The 19,956-nt window shown below is 48.9% G+C and overlaps 1 protein-coding gene across 2 annotated transcripts; it reads left to right on the forward strand.

The window, feature by feature from the left end:
• Positions 1 to 7,557: 7,557 nt before the first annotated feature.
• On the forward strand, positions 7,558 to 17,022 carry H6PD (hexose-6-phosphate dehydrogenase/glucose 1-dehydrogenase). 2 transcript variants are annotated; one of them, XM_061347914.1, is made up of 5 exons: positions 7,558 to 8,589; positions 10,303 to 10,959; positions 12,050 to 12,167; positions 14,271 to 14,540; positions 15,207 to 17,022. In XM_061347914.1, the coding sequence occupies exons 2-5, from the start codon at positions 10,333 to 10,335 to the stop codon at positions 16,562 to 16,564; spliced, it is 2,373 nt and encodes a 790-aa protein (XP_061203898.1). In that variant the 5' UTR covers positions 7,558 to 8,589; positions 10,303 to 10,332; the 3' UTR covers positions 16,565 to 17,022. The 2 variants fall into 2 exon arrangements, with proteins under 2 accessions (XP_061203898.1, XP_061203897.1); XM_061347913.1 differs by lacking the exon at positions 7,558 to 8,589 and having other exon boundaries at positions 10,198 to 10,959.
• Positions 17,023 to 19,956: the final 2,934 nt, after the last annotated feature.

Below are 19,956 nucleotides of genomic sequence, written 5' to 3' on the forward strand. Positions count from 1 at the left end.
AGAGTCCTAGCACTGCCTGGAAAGCCTTTTCCTTGCTTCTCACCTTCATTGCTTTTCCATTTGGAGATTAGTTTTTTGTCTGGACTGATTACGCTTGCCTGTTAGTTGTATAATCCACAGGCACAGGATACTTGTTCTTTGCCAGGCAATATGTAGTATACACAGACTAAGGCCTGCACCCAGCATGCCAGTCCTTACCACCAACTCAGCAGAGGTCTGACCCAGGATTCAGGGGACTGACTCAGTTTTTACTTCTTTATACCTGTTGCATGAAACAGCATCCCCAATTCTGATTTTACAGTATCACAGAAGAGCACAGAAACACAAAGCTGGGTATTCAGCTTCATATTTCTGGTTATTTGTGCCTTGCCACCACCACAGGCACTGCATGGCAGAGTTAGCATTAAGAGACAGGATAAGAAACTGCAAGAAAGCCCAAAAGCTTGGAAAACACTGTTTTACTGAAGTGCCCAACAGTGCTTCAAGGCCACTTACACTACAAACCAGAAGCACGCAGTTAATCTGTAGTAGATGAGTCAAAGCATCACTTTAATGAAACAAAGCTGCAATGCACAGCCCGTGTGCAAGTGCCAAGGAATGGACTGAACAACATGTACCATCCCAAACTCTGCACCAATTTGCTGCTGCAACACAGTCCATTAATAGTAACGTGGTGATGCATTCTGGTGCATTTCACTTTGCTCTAGGAGAGTAAATGCATTATGATGAAGGATTTTGGGTTGAAGCTTTATCAGTCTCATCTTAATGTAGCTTTGCAATAAGGGCAGAGGGATCTCTTTCCACCTTGGCTTTCCCATTCAGCTGTCAGATGCTCGCAGAAAACCTTTGACTTTCCTCAGCTGTGCTGGTGCAGTTCAGCAGTCCTGGGCTGATCAGCTTTCTGACATGAAGCGCAGCACAGCTCTGCTGCAGTATTATGCTATCAGATACTGCCTAGGCCATGATTTATATTAGAACATAAAGGTGGCTGGTAGAGAGTGGGTTTGCTTTTATTACAATTTCCAAAACTTCTTGAATAGAAGAAATAACCCTCCTGCAATGCTTTAACCTGTATATATTGAATTATTATTGCAGGATAAAGGTGGACAGTGGCTTTCAGTGTTGCACTGTCCATTCAGACAATAAAAACCTAGGACTAAAGATGTGAAAGTCAAAGCAAGAGCCAAGATATTCCGAGACTAGGAAGCCTCCATGTGTTCAAAGGTTTCTTCTCACAAGTGTGCTATTTATATACTATTCATTTTGATGTGTGGTTTATTTTTAATCTGGGACAATATGTGCAATATTAATTAATAAGGGAACTGATTAATAGCAGATATTGCTGTGCTGGTAATTTCACAAGTTCTGTGTGTCGATCTGCATCAATAGTCATCTAAGGTACAGGAACTCTTGAACTGCAGTCAAGCACATTTAGGGGAGCTTTCAGGTACCTCAGCGATCACACTACTCCCAACATGCCTGGCTTCTTGGCTCATAATGTAAAAGGCAGACAGAAAAGTCATTTCTTATGCATCCAAAGAGTTTGGAGGTAGCTGCGCTGTTCAGTGGACAAGGTACCACCACAGTACAGCTGAACCCTTGAGGCCTGCAGTTTCAATTCCTGCACCCCAGAAGCTGTCAGAGCCAGCCAGCAATACAAATTACCTGCTTTGTGCTTCCTTTTGAAGTAAATTAACCCGTTATGATCCAGACTCAAACCTGCTGCAGCTCAGAATCAGTCTGGACCACAATGGGAACAGTTCATGATAGCGAACAAACACAGAGAGGATTACACTGAACACCAAGGGCAGAGAGGAGGCAATCACTTCATCTGTGAGCTACCTTTGCTTATCTTGAGCAGACAGATTTTAGTCCAGCTCTACACATGATATCTACAACAGCGGGAATCTGTAGTTGCTTTGTGATTATTTCTTCCTCAGATATGACAGGTACAACTGACTCTTCTACTCAATGCACTGAGAGGCCTTCAGGAGACACAAGTGATGGAAGCTAAGCAAAGCTGTCTGGCTTCCTATGTCCTCATGAACAAGAAGTTAGTATCTCCCTACATTACAATGAACAAACAGCATGTTTAGCCTGTAAACTCTATTTCCATCCTCATTTAGCCCAAGACTGAGCAGGGGACGGAAGGCAGGAATTTCTGGGGAAGATGCCAGCACTTTAATCTGCTGATGAGAGCATCCCTTTGATAGAACAGCAGGCAGAAAGGAGACACAGCTGACTTGATTGATCAGTTCTGGTTTGTTTCAGGTAAAGTACTTGAAGATGAGCTCTCCTCCTCCCCACACCCAGCTCCTTTCCCCTTGGCACTGCTTTTGAGGAGTACTCATGTTGTAACTGCATGCTGGCTGCTGAGGGATGGCAGACTGCATCAGTACTGCAGCAGTGCTGCTGAAGCACTCATCTAGTCTTGGTGACGAAACTTTACAACTGGCATTAAGTCATGTTTTAGTCCCATGACTGGCTGCAGATAGCAGCAGAGAGGTAACTGAATTAGCTGGTAATGCTCATTCACAGCTTCAGAGCAAGTCAGCTGTGCTAAGACACTTCCCTGCCTCTCTCCAGGTGCACACCTGCAAGGCTTTCACTGGACAATCCCTACAGCTCAAAAGCTACACTTGGAAGTCAACAAACAACAGAAACAGAAGCTCTTAAGAGGCAGCATCACTCTGATGCTTTCTCACCTTGGAGTGTCTCAGCTTTACTTTGATGCTAAGCTCTCCAAGAGCCACGCTGCGCAGACAGAACACCAGAGTAGTTGTGTGTCGGGGACATCACCTGCTGTCACTACCACAGGGCTCCTGTGTATCCAGCTTTGAACATAGCTCCTCTCAATACAGAGGTGGCATTGTGAAATACCAGACAGTATTTAAACCTACCATTTTGAAACTAGAGATTTTCCTCTACCAGGCCCATTCAAGGCTTTAAGTGACCACAAGCTTCAAGCACAATTGCAGCTCCAGAACTCATTAAGTAGCTAAGTCCTTGACTTGCCCCAGTAGCTATAACAAAGCACCTCTTACTCTCTCCCACACCAGTTTAAGAACTGCTGTTACAGTTTTACAGCCTGCTTTTCCAGAAGCCACAAGGCAGCAACCTTATTTTCCAAGAAGCACAGCTGCTGTACAGCTTTCTTTATTGCTTCACAGCAGGAGTTAACAGCCTTACTCAAAACCATGTGAGCTTGAGAGTCTAGATCTCCAGAGCTTTCCTGGAAGCCTGTCCCCCAGCACAGGCACTGACCAAGCTCTGCAGCAGGGCTCCCAGCTCATGAAACAACACACAAGAGCTGAGGAATGATAAAGCATCCACTGAGATTACTCGGTCATTTCCAGCCACATCTCTACATCATTGGCAGTAGGTGCCTTTGCAGAGGCTCATAAATCTGGCAGATTTCAGGCAAGCTTCCACTAGGATTACTTCATCAAAAGCTTGCTGTACTGAAGCACACCTTACCTCTTCAAAGCAGTACAAACCTCATCCTGGCTCAGTTTCAGCTCTCCACACCTTCAGACTAAGCTGTGAATGCAACACCACAGGGCAACAAACTCCCATAGCATCAAACTCACTTTTTATATTGCTTTTCTCATGCCTAACTAAAGACCCACCTTTCAGCTGCTGTGTCAGAACACAGTCTTTACCCAGGGCTTATAGGCTGGTATCTCTCAACTGATAAGATGCTCTTATCAGCTTAATAACCACCCAAAGCAGCTCCTTTTCCTACAGAGCTTTTATCTGCTTGTAGAACACCTGGGTCCTTAAAGCCCCCTTCCCTTGCTAACCACCTTTTATTCCTTTATTGGCATCACATGTCTCATCTGTCACACTGGACCTATTTCCCTTAAAGGAGCATGCGTCTGAGTAGGTCTGAAAAGGCACTGAGAGAAGCACAGTGTGATCCAAGCCATCATCCGGATGAAACCTTCCTTGCCCCAAATTATGAGATGTTAGAGCTCCTTAACGACACAACCGAGATATTTTTAACATGATCAAAAATCCTATTTCATCTCCTGACCTTCAGCTCAGAAATAGCTGCACCATTTCTTTACAGAGACTTCCAAAGAACAACTGCCTATAGCAAGCCCACCCCCTACAATTTCAGTGTTTGGAAGTTTGGCATCATCTAACTAGCTGAAAACATGGTCTTTCAACAGAAGATGTTAGACAACTGTCACTACTCTCAGCTTCTAGCTCTATCTATTATAATAACAGGGTTAAGTGACCAGGGCTTCAGCTGTTCATCTCATTTTGTGTGCCAGAAATACACAGCAGGGAGATCTGCACTTTAATGATTTCAGCTGAAGTTGATGGCAAACCCCATTTCTCTTCCAGAACAGAAAGTGGACTGCAAAAGGGGACTCCCATTTACCTCTTCTCACAGTCTGCTGTACCCAAACAGATGGAGGTTACCTTCTGCAAGCTGAACACGCTCTGCCATCAGGTCAATAATGGGTTAAATTCCAAGCAATGGGATGTAGCAGTGATTCCCCTAAGCTTCTTGCTAAATGTAGTGTGTAGTAATATCACATAGGGTAGTAAGGAGAGATCTCTGAAGCTGGGTTATTTGTCCAGCTGGCTCTTTCAGATGAGTTATTTACCCCCTCACCAAGTTTAATGTGTTAAATTTAATCACTTGGGTTATGCTTGTGATCTACCCTTTGCTGGATGTCAGGAACAGGACTGCTGTTAGAGGCGCTCAGAATTACTCCAAAGCTCCATTAGTAACATGGTCAGAATCACAAAGTGATGGGTAATGTGAAGCAGGGTAACCTGCAGTCTCCCTCATCCCTAATTTGGCCCTGCATGTTGCAGACAAACCTGAGTGCTAGCACTTTGCATCACTCTGACACCTTTATAGTACCATAAAGGGTCTGTTTGACACCAGGCACACATGCTGATGGAATAAGCTCCAGAATAGACTGGCAAAGAAGGTTATGGCATCAAGAAATAATACTGTAAACATAATTCAAAGTTATATCACAAATATAGTGCAAGGTTTGTCTCATATAATGTCACTGATAGATCTATCTCCCTGCCTGAGCAGCAAGATGCCCCAGTGCTGTTCTCAGTTCTGACGATTTGACTCAGTTTACCCCAAATTGGTAGTGGTAAAGTGTATCTAGATGAGTAAAATAATTTGAGGCCTCTGAGTGAAAAAGACAACAGGGAAGGTGTTTAGTCTTGCCATATAATGTAAAGCCATTTACGATGGGACACAGTTGCAGTGATTTAACTGTGTAAGTCCTTGCCATTGCCATACAAGCCATGGTTTGCAAATACAGCGCTTTCCTGAAGTCCAGGATGCTGTGTGTGAACCCTGGCTGGCCAGGGCTCTTAACAGGGGAGGTTTTAATGCTCATTTTAATACGGAGCTAGGGGAATCCATAATTAGAGCCCTAGCGTAGCACTGAGCCCAATGCTAGCAGAGAGCCTGAAGTCTGCCTACAGCCTGTTTAGGTCTAAAAGCCAGCAACTAAAGATTTCCATACATTAATGTACTTAGTGGAGCCAGCTATGGAAATAAGACTGATGCCATTGTTCACCTCAGTGGGTCTGAAGGCAACAGCTGAGATCCAGCACAAGCTTTACGTTGTACCAGGACATTTTTTAAGTGCTTTGTTCTGTGTGTTCTTGGGTGAAGTGGGCATTTGTACTTTTACATCTCTTCTGTCTGCTTCTCATCATTCCACCTGCCAGCCCAAAACTCGATGTGTCTAAAAGCACTGCTGAGCTGAACTGAAATGCACTCCAAGCTACTTCCTTTGTTTAGAAAGCATAAGGCTGGAGTTGTGGATGCCCATGTGCAGTCAGAAGGTCATATGCTAGAGCCACAGTAATTTCAGCAATGCAAGATCTGTAGGCAGATATACTTGCACACATGTGTACCTATATACATTGGTTGTGTAGAGAAGTTGTGTCTGCCCCGTCCCTGGCAGTGCTCAAGGCCAGGTTGGACACAGGGGCTTGGAGCAAGCTGCTCCAGTGGAAGGGGTCCCTGCCCGTGGCAAGAGGCTGGAACTGGATGAGCCTTAATGTTCCTTCCAACCTAAACCAGTCTGGGATTCTGTGAGTTTATATATAATAGAGTATTTATATATAAGTTAGAGAGTTTTGCTTTTGGTTACTGAAACCCCTGGCCTAGGTAGGAACTCAGAGGTTCTGATCTAATGGCACATGGCAAACCTCAGCAGCCCAACTGCTCTACATGAGAACGCACCATGCAAACACACCCGATGCTACCCCCGTGTGTCGAAGGGCGTGAGACCCGTGATCAGAGCACAGTCCCAGCGGCGGTGCTCAGCCGGAGCTGGCCAAAGGGGGTTGTTAACAAGCGGGGAAAGCGCTGCACCCCCAAACCTCCTTTACTCAGCGATTTTCCCCCCCTCCCGACCGCCGCGGCCCGGTGAGATCCGACGCCAACCACAGAGTCTCTGTGCGGTGGGAGGAGCTCGTCGGTAGGCGGGGCGCTGTGTCGGGCCCGCCCGCACCCGACGACGACACCGCCCCACTCGCGGGCCCGGGTGGGTGAGTGGGGGAGCGGGACGGGCCGGGTGGGCGCCGGTGGGGCCGGTGTTGGCGCGGTTCCCCCGGCGGGTTCAGCGGCCGAGGGGCGGCGGGAGGTCCCCGGTCCCCCGGCGGGGCGGGGAGCGGAGGTGTCTTCGGGAGCGGGGTGCGCGGGCGTTGCGGCCCCGGTTCCGGTTCCTGCCGTGGTGCTGAGCGCGGCTCTGCCCGCCCCACGCGTGCCCGCGCTCCTCCCGCTGTCCACGGTGATGGGCTCACGGGGTCCGCTGCGCCCCGGTGCCCGGCACCATCAGCGGGTGATGAGATGCGGGTCTCTGCCGTCGTTTGCCTCGCTCTAACCCCGTCCTCCTGCCGTTCCAGGGCGCTGGAAGCCGAGCTGCTGTCACCGTGCTGGGGCCAGGGTGCGCTGTGCCCGTGCTGCGCTGGATGGGTGACAGGAAAGAACAAACCCTAATTCATGCCATCCCTCAGCTTGCCTTAATGTGAGTCTCCACATTAAGCCTCTGACCTTCCCGGGAGCTGATGGTGGGGGCAATTCCTGCTCTGGTGTTTGCATATCCAGGATGTTCATCCTGATTTTCCGAGAACGCCGGTAACTCTTCCCTTCCTGTGTTACCTGTGCACAGCCCATGGCAGCCCCAGCCCATGCAGTTATTCATGTCCATTATTTTTCAGTGGGGATGCAACCGTAACAAAAAAGGTCTTTTTCATGTTTTCCATACAGCAAAGGGAGCTTCCAAGGCCTGCAGTGGGCTCCTGTCAACCTGGAACTTATCTGATGTGAAAGTAAAACACATCCCTGGGTTTCCTGTGCTTATTCTGGGCAGTGCAGCACAGCATTTTGCAATTGGGAGTGTTGTGAAACTGGTTTCAGTCACTTTGGGAATACATGTGACTGGGCACAGGAAACTACTTGGGTAATTCATTTGCTTGGGTGCATAGAAAAGTATAATCCACCCAGACCCTTCCCTCATGGTAGGTACCTGCTCTTCATCCCCAGTCTCTCCAGCGTGGCAGTAACCTGCCAGGCTGCAATGGGCAGTATGTCAGACTGCTTAGTTCCTGGAACAAAGGTTGCTCAAGGAAATGTAAATATTAATTTATTGCCTTGAGGAAGTTTGTCATGTGCATTATAACCCCATAGCGGGGGAGGGAAGAGCAAACCTCTGCTTGAAATGGTAATTATTTGTACTGCAGAAGCCACACTGCTGCCCCTCTGCAAGTGCCAGCACTGTTTGCTGAATTCCCTAAGTGGATAAATGGAGCTTAAATAGCACAGCAAGAAGGGAGGGATGGGAACCAGTCACAATGGAATATGAGTTAGATGTACAGGCTATGATACACCTTGTTGAGGTTCTCCAGAGCAGAGCAATGTCTACTGGACAGTGGGAGAGCAGGCTGCAGTTGTGGTCAGCTAAGTGATGCTCAGCTGCTGTGTGATTTCCATGCAGGAAATGGGGAAGGAAAAGCCAAGGAGTCTCTGTGCCAGCTAACCTTTGAGAGGGAAGCTAGGGTGCCCAGAGGGCACAGCAGCATCACATGGGTGCTGTCCTTGGGCTCACTGGGTCTGCCCCCTTCTCACTGCAGCCTTGGGAAGCCCTTTCTCCTGAGAGCTGGAGTGGGGACTGCTCCTGAGGAGGGTCACCAGGGTCTCAGTTGGATACCTTCACCCAGCTCACATGCAGAGGAGCCAGGAAGACACTCTGGGAGCAGGAGTTGCCACATACGCTGGCATTTTGCCTGCTCACAAACAGCAGCCAACAGGTTCCTCACAGCCAGCGTGTATGGGCTGAGAGGTTGGATGTGCTGGGGCGCTGCTGGCACAGACACGTTCATTTTTTCTCTGCTGTAATTGGGTCTTTCCTCCCATTTACCAGAAAGGGAACAACCTCCCTTATCTCCCCTGCTCACCTGGCCAGCGGTCAGAGTCTGCTGTAAGCTCTGTCACAGGAGAAGAGAGATCTGCGCTCAGGAGGGGCTGTGAAGAAGACCAGTTTCCAGCTACTTCTGCCACTGCAGTTTCTGTGGAGGTCCTGTATTGCTCAGGTGAGTGCTGGGGAGAGAAACATGGGGTTTAGAGAGACCAGTTCAGGCTGCAGACAGGGAGAGATATTCAGAAGTTCCCTGTTTTGCTTTAGTTATCCTCATCCCTTATGTGATTTAGATCCTGTATTGACTTCCTGATGGAATACTGTCTTTTCTGGGGGCATTCCAAAGTGAGAGCCAGTCAAGCTAGGACAGCATCTATGTTTTATCCCCCTGCCATTCAGGGGGAGCAAGGTCCAGGCCTTTTGCTCCAACCTAGGAAAGACAATCCTGAGTAAGCCTGGGCAGGTAGAAGCTAACAGCTTTTGGACCTAGAGCATATGTACAGCTATAACTGCAGCAATGGAGACCCTGATATGTTTTCTAGCTGACTGTATGACTTGATGAGACACTTTTCTGTCTTATCTCTGCCTGCAGATGATCATGTTCATTCTCATACCCAAGACCCATTTCTCAGTTGTATGATCATAGAACTACCATGTTAAAATGGTATATCATGCCAGTGCAAAGCCTAGTGAGAGTACCACTGCACCAGTATAACAAAAACATGTGCTTTTGCCTCTTGCTGTCAAAAAATGCCTGGTTTTCCCACAGAGGTAAAAACAGAAGGAATAAATGTATTGACCAGAACCAGAAGTTTAAAGAAGTTAACTGTTGTGTGCTATGAAGGGTGTGCAACTGAACAGAGCTTCCCAACAGGAAAAGCAAAGAATGAGATAGCCAGTGTAAGAGCTTCTGAAGTAATACTTGATGTAATGAGAACAGCATGATGGTTTACTCACTCGTCCTGGATTATCTCTCTTGAGATGCAGTCATTGCTGTGTTTCTAGGTGCAAGAACTAAATGTGTCCTTTCTCTTAAAACCAGCTTTATGTTGGATTAGAGAAACCAGACTAAATAAGGGCATTTTGGTCTGGGAGTCCAGCTGCTGCTGGCTGCAGTGGTTTGCATGGGGGCTGAGTGGAGGAGGCCAGAATGGGTGCTGACATGCAGGCTTCAGTGATGGGAAGCTGCGGTAGCAAAACACAAACCCCACATTGTCTCCTGGCCGCATACCCAACCATCATGAGGCAGCATCCAAACTGGCTCCTGTCTAGAGTCAATTTAAGGACTGAGCTTCTTCCCCTGTGTTGTTTTATCAGATCGTTTGTCTCCCAGTAGCTCATTAGGACCTTATTCAGCTCCATTCATGAGAGTGGTGCTGCACATGAGTCACTGAAGTCAGTGTATTAAAGAGGAGCCTGTGTACTGGAACCGCCAGTGGTCGTGCTTGTCTCTGAGCTGCTGTGACAATATTGACATGAAGCAATGCCAAGAGAACATAATACCATTTGAGCAAAGTCCTAAGCAGGAGGTTGTTGAAAGCAGGACTTAATTTGCAGGCACATGTGTTCATCTGTTGCCAGCTCTGAAATGTGTGTTAAAATGGACTTGAGCTTCACAGGCTAAAGGCATTGAGACCTCCTTAGCTCAGCTGTGGGAACAGTGCTTATGCTACCAAAAGACATTAAGCACATGCCGTTTCCACTTCTTGGTTTGCATAAGGAGTCTGCAGTCTTCTCAAGAGCCCCAGTTACTACAGTGGTTCAAATCACGGAGGGTGCAGAATCTATGCAGGCTGTTCAGCCATGGGAAAGCAGGTACCTCCTGTTGCGCTTTGCAGTGTTATAACATGTATTGACAGATTTTCCCTCTTTTAATCCTGTCCTCTAGTCTTCCTGGGCCTACCTCTTCTCTCCCAAGATGCTGAGAAGAGTCCTGTGCACAGTGCTGTTCGTGGGAGCCTTGCCATCACTGGCTGAAGCATCCCAGGGCCACATCTCAGTGGTCTTGCTGGGAGCCACGGGTGATTTGGCCAAGAAGTATTTATGGCAGGGTCTATTCCAACTCTACCTGGACCAAGTGAGCAGCGGCCACAGCTTCACCTTCCATGGGGCTGCACTGAAGGCTCTGGAGCCAGGGCAGAGGTTGATGTTTGATGTGCTGAAGAAGCTGTCCTGTCCCCCAGATGAGCCTCCCAACAGATGTGCTGTGCTCAAGGACCAGTTCCTTAAACTAAGCCAATACCACCAGCTGAAGACTGCCGAGAACTACACTATGCTGAACAGAGAGATTGAGACGCTGCTTCGCCAGGAGGGGCTGAAGGAGGCTGGGAGGATCTTCTACTTCTCAGTACCCCCATTTGCCTACACAGAGATTGCCCGGCACATCAACAGCAGCTGCAGGCCCCCTCCAGGAGCCTGGTTGCGTGTGGTGCTGGAGAAACCTTTTGGCCATGACCTGCAGTCAGCCCAGCAGCTGGCTACAGAGCTGACGAGCTTCTTCAGGGAAGAGGAGATGTACCGGGTGGACCACTACCTTGGCAAACAGGTGAGCAGCTTGCAGTGCGCAGGTTGAGGGGCTTAGTGCAGGGAGAGTGTTGGATGTCAGTTCAGCATCTAAAGTGTGTTGTTCCCCTCTCAAATTGAGGCAGAGCCACCCAGTTTGTTCCCAAGCATCTATTTGCTATGGAATCCTGTACTTGCCAATCTTACAGATCAGAGGAAATGTGCATCACAAAGTTAGAGTGATGGAGGTCCCCTCTCCAGAGGGAGGCCAGACTTTACGGGTGAACTGTGTGTGTGCCTGAAGGAGAGGTGCAGCATTCATCTGGTCTTCTCACCAAGGTCAGGGCTTTGATTTCGCTGAATAAGCAATGCACTTTCCCTCTCCTAGTTCTCCCATCTCATTACACACAGGCCTCTCTGCTTAGCTGTGGCTTCTAGAAGCAGCTTTTAATTTGATATGCGATGGAGCTGATGGGATGCTTAGGAGAAGGTTTCTTCCTGCCCTGTGCTCCACTGAGGGCATGGAGGACTGGCTGGTGCAGGGACAGCTCAGGCTGTGGAGCTGCATTGTCCCAGAGGGGATGTGTTCAAGGACATGCCATCCTTCTTTTAGAGGAATGTGATGCCACATCTTGTATCAGCCATGGCACTGTGGCCACATTTTACACAGGGGGGTTGTATGTCTGGCTGCAAGGAGATGGGATTTCTTCTCTGTTCCCTTTCTTCTCCTTTTCTCCCCAAAAGAGCAGATGGCTTTAGTGGTGCAAGCATCTGATCTGATGTATTTCAGCGCTTTGTAACTGCATTAGTCCCAGGATGGTCTGACTCAGCCCTTTGTCCTTTGACAGATAGAAACTGAGTGCCTTGCAGTTTGGAGTTCAGCCTTTTCACATGAAACCTCAAAATGCCTCAGAAAAGCCTTTAATGTCTGCTGTGTGCAGTCACTGGAGACCCCATTATGCATCACTCCACTGCTGATTTTCTCCTCTCTGACCCACTCTGCTCTCTGCTGTGTGACATGTCTGTTAGCGCTCCGGAGCTGGGCACATCCCAGTGCTGGATGGGGCAGTGAGGCAGAGGTACTGTGGCAACGTGGTGAGTTTTTGTTGGGTCTTTGATTTCTCCCTTCACAGGCTGTGGCCCATATCCTGCCTTTTCGAGATCAGAACCGACACTTTCTGGATCCAATTTGGAACCGACACCATGTGGAAAGAGTGGAGGTTGTCTTGAAAGAGACTGTGGATGCTAAAGGTTGGTGAGGCAAGTGTGCAGAGCTAGGGTGGGTGAGGAGGACTGGCAGCTTCATTACCTATGTGTAAGTGGCCCTTGAGGTAGTGCTGGGGGAGTAACAGAAAAGAGCAGATGAATGGTATGTTGCTCCCTGGAGATAGACAGGGACTCTTAGACTATGTTAGGGGCTGACTCACTTCCAGGTAGTATTGCTGCTTCCAAGAAAAGATTCCCATTGCAGTTCAGCTGGGAGCAGGGGGGGAATCCCCCACCTTTTTCTTTTGCAGTGTATGGGGGGGATTGTACCTACCTTTCTATCCCAAATCTTGGTAAAAAGCACTGGATTTGGAATCGATGCAGTCTTCAGCTGCAACATTCCAGCTGTTGTAACAACAATGCTTTTGTATTGCTGTCCTGTTAACTACCAAGCTCACACTGAGTGCTGTTCTTTGGAAGATGCTCTTGCATCTTTTGCCTGGATGTTGCTCCTGTCAGCTAGTTGGTGTCAGTCCAGGTACCTAGCTCAGCCTGTGTTCGTCTGCCTGTTTCTGTCCCTTCCTCTCTGTATTAAGAAAGCATTGCAGAGAGAAAATCCAAGTTGCTAGCATGGGTCTCCTGCTGAAGGACATGGCTGCAATCCCTCCCTGCAGTGCTGCAGCATCCGCTCTGCAGTGCTCAGCATAAAGCACTCCGGGCTGGACTGCCACCCGCAGCACTTAGTGGGATGTCAGGTGCCCTCGGTTCTGCAACATCAGGGTTGCTTCTCCACTCGCTTTACCTCCTCTTCTCTCTTTCTCCTCCCTCCCTCTATTCCTTCCTCAAACACCACAAACTCAATTAATGCAATTTTATCAAACTTGGGTAATCTTTGGTTTTGCAGCCCAGACCTCACCTGGGCCTGTTTGTGGGAGAGGGATGCACTGCAGAGGGATGTTGTGTGTGCATAGCCCCAACCCTGTACCCTCCCTGCTCTGAACAACTTTGTGAGTTTTCATTTGATGTCTTTTTTCCCCTGTACAGCTTCAGCTGGCAGCCTGGCTCCAGGCAGTTCTGCTGCATTGATTACATTAATGAATGTGCCTTTGGATTAGAGCAAGGGAGATAAATGTATCAATCAATAGGGAAAGCCTATGGCTGCGATGCAGTCTGCAGTGTGCAGCCTGCTGTTGCTGGACTGCAGAAAGGCATCTGTTTGAGTCACTTTCTTCCTAAGTGCATTGTCCTTCTCCCCCTGTTCCCATCTGCATGAGAGATCAGGCAGGGGAGTGAAGCAGGGATTTGTGCATGGAATTTTGTCTGCAGGCTGGGCCAGAGCCTTCTTAGGACATGAAAACAGGGGAAAAGAGACAACGAAGAGCAGTGCTTATTGCATGGACCCGCTGGGATCCCTGCTCAGACCCTGCTTTCCAGCTACTCTGTCAAGGCTTTTGTGTATAACTGCACGTTGTGCGGAGTCCAAGGCCTGGGTGCTGTGACGTGTGGGACAGGAGTGTCAGGGTGATGGTTACACAGGGAGCCAGCATCGTGCTGTATGTGGGAGGCTTGGGCTGGACATTGATGCCAGTCACTGACTGCAGCTCCTGAAAGCACGAGCAGTCCAAGAAAGCAAAGCTGCCTCCTCCTTTGTGAACTCAGCAAGAGCATTACTCCTGCTGGGTTTAGGCTCTGTAAGCCCCCAAAAGGAGGATTATGTCTGGCTCTGTGAAGAACAAGCAGTCCCCTAGAACCTTTTATCTCTATTTTAGTAGCAGAGACATTTTGGAAGCCCCTCTGGAGGGAGAGCAAAGGCTTCAAATGAATCATAGAATGGTTTGGGTTGAAAGGGACCTTTGAAGATCATCTAGTCCATCCCCCTGCTGGGAGCAGAGACATCTTTTACTAGACCAAGTTGCTCCAAGCCCTGTCCAACCAGACCATGAACACATCCAGTGATGAGACATCCACAGCTTCTCTGAGCTTGGTACCTTTAAGTTAATTACTGGGCCAGGAGAAGAGGAGCTTGGTGCAAACCAGCTAGGGCTTGTGCTCCTTGTTCTCCTTGGCGCACACATTACACATGCAGAGGGCGAGTCTGCAAGGAAAGCACATCAGCTCACCAGCATCTTACCTCCTCTTCCTCCTCAGGCCGCACCAGCTTCTATGAGCAGTACGGAGTCATCCGGGACGTGCTGCAGAACCACCTCACCGAAGCCCTGATGTTCCTGACCATGGAGCTCCCAGTTAACGTGAGCAGGGCTGAAGAGGTTCTGCAGTGCAAGCTGCAGGCCTTCCAGTCCTTGTGGGGCCTGGAGAAGAGCAGTGCTGTGTTGGGTCAGTATCAGGCTTATGCCAGCCAAGTACAGGAGGAGCTGCAGAAGGCACAAGACTACATCAGCACCACACCAACCTTTGCAGGTGAGAGTTTGGTCTGGGCCCTGGAGAGGGGAATAGTCTAGAGCTGAGGAGAGCAGGAGATGGGAGTCCTTGTGTGCTGATACCAGGTCCATGACTCTGGACCTCACCACAGACACAGGGATGTCTCCAGGCATCCGCCAGCATGGTAACTGGGAGGTGTAATAAGATAATACTGTTGTCATGTTAGTTTACTAATGATCCAGGGAATGAAGCATTGCATAAGAGCTAAGTCCCATTATTCTTGATAAGATCTTTGTGTTATTATTAGAACTGGCCCACAAACTGCTTTACCTTTTCATAAAGACAGGTTGTTCTCTGCATCTGAGGGGTAAAGCATTGGCAGCTCTCTGTGATTAGCAGACCACGAGGCTGTTCCTGGCCATGCTGTGTCTTCTGAACATGAAAGATTTTGTCTGAGTGATACTCGTGCTTAGAAACGGGTTTCATGCAAGATGAAAGGAGGCTTATCAGGCCTGTGGGAAGCACAGCAGGGTAGCTGGAGGGCAGGTAGTGCAGTGATATCATGAAAGGGCTGAATGTGAAGCAAGGAACACAGTGGATGCCAAGATTTCTGGGAGCTAAGGAAGGAGGATGTTAGGTAGGTGATCGAGATCCCCTCCAATCCGCTTGCTGTTGAGGTTTAATTGGGTAGCACTGTCATTTCAGGTGTGCTGGTTCACAGCGGCAGCCTGCGTTGGGAAGGGGTCCCCTTCCTCCTCACTTCTGGGAAAGCTCTGGATGAACGGGTGGGTTATGTCCGTGTTCTCTTCAAGAACCGGGCCTACTGCACCCAGAGCGAGGCCCTGCGGGATGCAGGGCACAGCCAGTGTAAAGCCAAGCAGATCATCTTCTACATTGGGCATGGTGCCCTCAGCACCCCTGCAGTGCTGGTGAGCAGGAACCTCTTCAGGCCCATCATGCCAGAAGGCATCTGGAGAGAAGAAGTGGGTCAGTCGGACCTGCGCATCTTTGGACAGCCGTTGTCTGATTACTATGTGTATGTCCCTGTGAAAGAGAGAGATGCGTATTCTGTCCTCATCTCCAACATCTACCATGGCAGGAAGGACTTCTTCATTACCACTGAGAACCTGCTGGCCTCCTGGGCATTCTGGACACCGCTGCTGAACAGCATCTCCAACCAGCCCCTGCGCCTCTACCCGGGGGGTGTGGAGAACCAGCACCTCTTAGACTTTGAAATGGTGAGTGGGGAAGTGGCATTCACCGTGGCAGAGCCACTGGAACTGCTGAACCCCGAGAGGATGATGCCAAGTGATTTCAGGACCATCCAGTCCAAGTTCCGGCAAAGCCCCCTGGTCTCAGCGTGGTCTGAGGACCTGATTTCCCAGCTGGCTTCTGACATGGAGGAGGCAGCAGGCAGGGCTGTGGAACGCTCTGGGCAGTTCCACCTGGCCCTCTCGGGTGGCTCAAGCCCAGTGGTCCTATTCCAGCGGCTGGCCAGGCACCATTATGCCTTCCCATGGAAGCACACCCACATCTGGCTGGTGGATGAACGCTGCGTCCCCCTCACTGACACTGAGTCCAACTTCTTCAGCTTGCACAACCACCTCCTCCAGAGCGTCAGGGTGCCCTACTTCAACGTCCACCCCATGCCTGTGCACCTGAACCAGCGTCTCTGTGTGGAAGAGGACAGGGGCACGGAGCTGTATGCCAAGGAGATCATGGCCCTGGTGGCCAATGCCAGCTTTGACCTGGTGCTGCTGGGGGTGGGCACTGATGGGCACACTGCCTCGCTCTTCCCCCACTCTGAAGGTGGTTTGGAAGGGGCTCAGACTGTGGTGCTGACTGAAAGCCCTGTCAAACCTCACCAGAGGATGAGCCTGAGCCTGCCCCTCATCAACAAGGCCAGGCAGGTGTTTGTGCTGGTTTTGGGGAAGGGTAAGCACGACATCACCACCCTGCTCAGCAGAGTAGGCCATGAGCCCAGGAAATGGCCCGCCTCGGGTGTCAGCCCCAGCTCCGGCCAGCTCGTGTGGTATGTGGATTATGAAGCTCTGCTGGGGTGATGCCTTCACAGTGTCCCTCCTCCCTTGTCTGCGTGGATTTTCCTATACAATGTCCATGTTTTCCTGTTACCAGCAGCAGCCTCATCACTGAAGGACTCCTCTAATGCAGTGCCTTTGACATCTGAGCCTGGAAAGGAGCTCGGCTCAGTGTTTAGAGCTAAGTAGGAGCCAGGAGCCCAAGGCAGCATTTCTGGCTCTCCTAGGGGTTCTGACTGTGACTTTGGACAGATTACCTCACCTTCAAGTGCCTCAGTTTTCCCTGTCAGGCCTTTGTGGTCATTAGCATCATTTAACTACCTCACGGGCACTACAGGAGACTTGTTAAACTAAGTACCTGCCAAATGTTATGGTTAGTGTTTTAATTCTCAGGCTAGAAGACAGTGATAACATGTTTATCCCTTACCCTGGTCACTCTGGCCAGGACAGTGTCATTGTCTCAGTAAAATGATGGTTCTGTGCCCATGGGTCTGTAGTCTCGTATGCGTGCACCCCATGTGGGTGTCAGCCAGACATGGACTATGGCTGGAAGCAGAGACACCCATCTGCTTTTGTGGTATGAAGCCCCTAAATGGTGACACTGCTTTGTGAGCTCCCATGTGGTCCTGAATCTTTGCAAATTGCCCAGCAGCAGAGGCTGAGGTTATAAGCAGTAATTTGCTGCTTTCATTAAGTGCAGAGCTGGTACCATGGGGATGGAGAAGGAAGACACATTCCTTTTTATGCTGTTAAAATAATGGGGACAGGGTGAAGAATGCGGCATTCACAGAGCTGTTATTTGGCTGAAGTGCAATAATTGTTGAGGGAAAAGCTTGGTGTTCAGGGTTGTTTGGGTTTAGCTAGCAAGGAAATAGTTTTCTTTAGCTGTCTTTGTCTCATTCTCTGAAATGACCTTTTCCCTGTCCTCAGGATTGAGGCTTGCCATGGCTTATAAAACTATGGGAGGCGGCTTTATAAACTATGCACATATCTGTCAGTACAGCACACATTAACGTAGTTACGGTGTTTGCAGATGGTGGTGGTGGGGTTTGAGCTCAAAGAGACTCACTTAGAAGAGGGGGGAAGTTTGTGCTTATCCCTTGAGCACACGGAACTAGCAATTGCCTCTCTGACAGGACAGCAATAAGTGGTTATAGACATGTGTAGTCCTGTTGCTCACAGGAGGGGTTGGAGACATCCAGTCCTACCTAGAGACCCCATTCTCCCCGTCCTAATTTTCACCTTCGCAGGATGCTGGCCCTGTTTCCCTGTGTTTGTGTGACCCAGGGCCTGAGGGCTCTGCAGGGACCCCAGTGCTGACAGGAGATGGCGCCTGGACCTCGAGAAGCAGCAGTAGTGAGGTGTGTACTGCTCTTTCAGCAGGGCTGCTCAGGGGCTGTGCCAGGCTTTGCTGCCCTTCACAGCCCTGAGCCTTCCAAAGGGAACAACAGGAACCTCAGGAGTGGACCTGGGGGTCTGGTGACCCTTTAGGGACCTAAAAGTGTGCAGGGAAAAGAAGGAGACACTGCTTTAGAAAGCTGGGCAATAGGTGTTGGCTTCACATCCTTCCCTGTGCAGGGATCTGCTGGATCCTAGCGATGAAGATGCTAATCTGGGTACAGATAGGTGCTATGGACTGACAGCACATGGAGCAAGGTGGGTAGGTCTATACAGCCTGTATTCAGCCAGGTTCAGGGTGTTGCCTTTCAGCATAATGCTTGTATTGATGCAGAAATCATCACTGGAAAGTGCACTGCACAAGCTCTAAAGAGCCTGGGACTCGCAGCAGTGCCTCAGCCACCAGCACCATGGAGAACATAACCTGGCAGAAGACCTTGGAAAAGGCCAAATTCTCAGGGAATGGCTGTGATTTCTGGCAGACCCCCCCCCCACACACACACACCTTGCAGATGGTCCAGAAAAGCTGCAGTTTACATGTTGTATTTGACTAAGCTGAGTCGCACTGATGCCCATCGTGTTGCTATAGCATGGGAAGGAAGGGGAGTTGTGGTGGAGTAGCTTTCTCAAGAGTTCAAAAGCAGAAGAGACACAAGTGCCTTTAACTGGTCTGTTTTGGCAACTGGGATGGCTGGTTATTCATCTCTTGTGGGTGTTCATGAATAAGTGCTCCTGCCTGTTTCATGCTTACAGGCAGCCTCAACTACAAGCACAAACAACAAGGGGTGAAAATAAATGCCAGGGGAAGAGAGCAGCGTAAAAAAGCAGGAGGAAGGCAAGCATCTTGCTGCAGGACTGGCTTGTCAAGTGGCTATGCTGACACTGGAAGCTGGAGTAAGAGTGTACACCTAGGAGTTAACTGCAGTAACTCTCTTCCTAGATGAGTGCTGGCAAACACTGGCTCCAGAATATAACAGAGTGGCTGAAACAGCCGCGCAGAGGAAGATGTTTTAGGTCTGGTATGTCCATAATCTCAAACATCATTTTTCATGTTTGAAACAAAACCAGCCATGTTAATAACTTCATTCCAGTTCATTTGGTGTGGAGGAACAAGTTTGAGTAAAAAATTGACCTATGTGAGAATAAATGTCTTATGAATGACAGTTTATTACTACTTTATGGATGACTGTGGCATTGTTTTTTTCCTATTTCTGCACACTTGCTTGGTAATATTTGCCTGGCACCTAGTGGAATAAGCACTGATTTTATTTGCACTTTTACATAAGCATATGGAGGGGTTTTTTGCTCTTCCCAGCTGAAAATAGGGTTCATTTGGGAAGTCTTTAATGGGGGACCCCAAAATTCACCCTAGACTTTGTTAAAGCCAGTAAAAGCTCACACACACTTTCCTCTGTGAACGCTGTCTGGATTCCTTGGGGGTTGGGGTTGTTTTTACAACTCTTTTCCTTTACACAGACAATTCCCATTCAACTCTTTAATACTTCACCTTTGCCACATGAATCCCAAATCTTTTTAAACACATCGAATCTGTGACTGGCAAGCAAGAGGCTGCTGCTGGGCAGAGGGTTAAATGAGCAGTGAATCTGATGAGGAAGAATGGTAGAAATCCACTGGGCCTCAGGCCAAGGAAGCAGTGCTATTTTTGTGTTGGGAGGCTATTAATAGGAGACGCGCACCTTCTAGCGAGCTTGTGTTAACCTTTCCTTGCAAAAGCAATTCCTGGAGGTAACTTCTTAGAGTCTGCTTCTCTCCTAAGTGAGTATTGATACCAATTTTATTGGGTTTTTAAATGAAAGTGCATTCCAAGAATTCAGGGCTGTGATTATTGGTGTGTTTTACAGGGAACTAACGCCAGAAGTAATTCGGTTTTCAACTTTTATAAATCGAGTTGTAAAATCTTCTTTTTCCATGAGTAAAAAGTTGTGATTCTTTTTGCTTTGTGTAATAAATAGAGAATTATATTTATAAGAAAAGGAAATGGTTTTTAGTGCAAGTGT

The sequence above is a fragment of the Neopsephotus bourkii genome, unplaced genomic scaffold, assembly GCF_033783945.1.
Source record: "Neopsephotus bourkii isolate Nb327-2 ecotype Australia unplaced genomic scaffold, CSIRO-AGI_Nbou_v1 NB_333, whole genome shotgun sequence".
NCBI lineage: Eukaryota > Metazoa > Chordata > Aves > Psittaciformes > Psittacidae > Neopsephotus > Neopsephotus bourkii.

Coding starts and splice junctions, on each gene's coding strand:
- H6PD (XM_061347914.1), top strand. CDS start 10,333: ATGCTGAGAAGAGTCCTGTGCACAGTGCTGTTCGTGGGAGCCTTGCCA. Junction 12,168..14,270: donor AGAGACTGTGGATGCTAAAG/GTTGGTGAGGCA, acceptor CTTCCTCCTCAG/GCCGCACCAGCTTCTATGAG. Junction 14,541..15,206: donor CACCACACCAACCTTTGCAG/GTGAGAGTTTGG, acceptor CTGTCATTTCAG/GTGTGCTGGTTCACAGCGGC.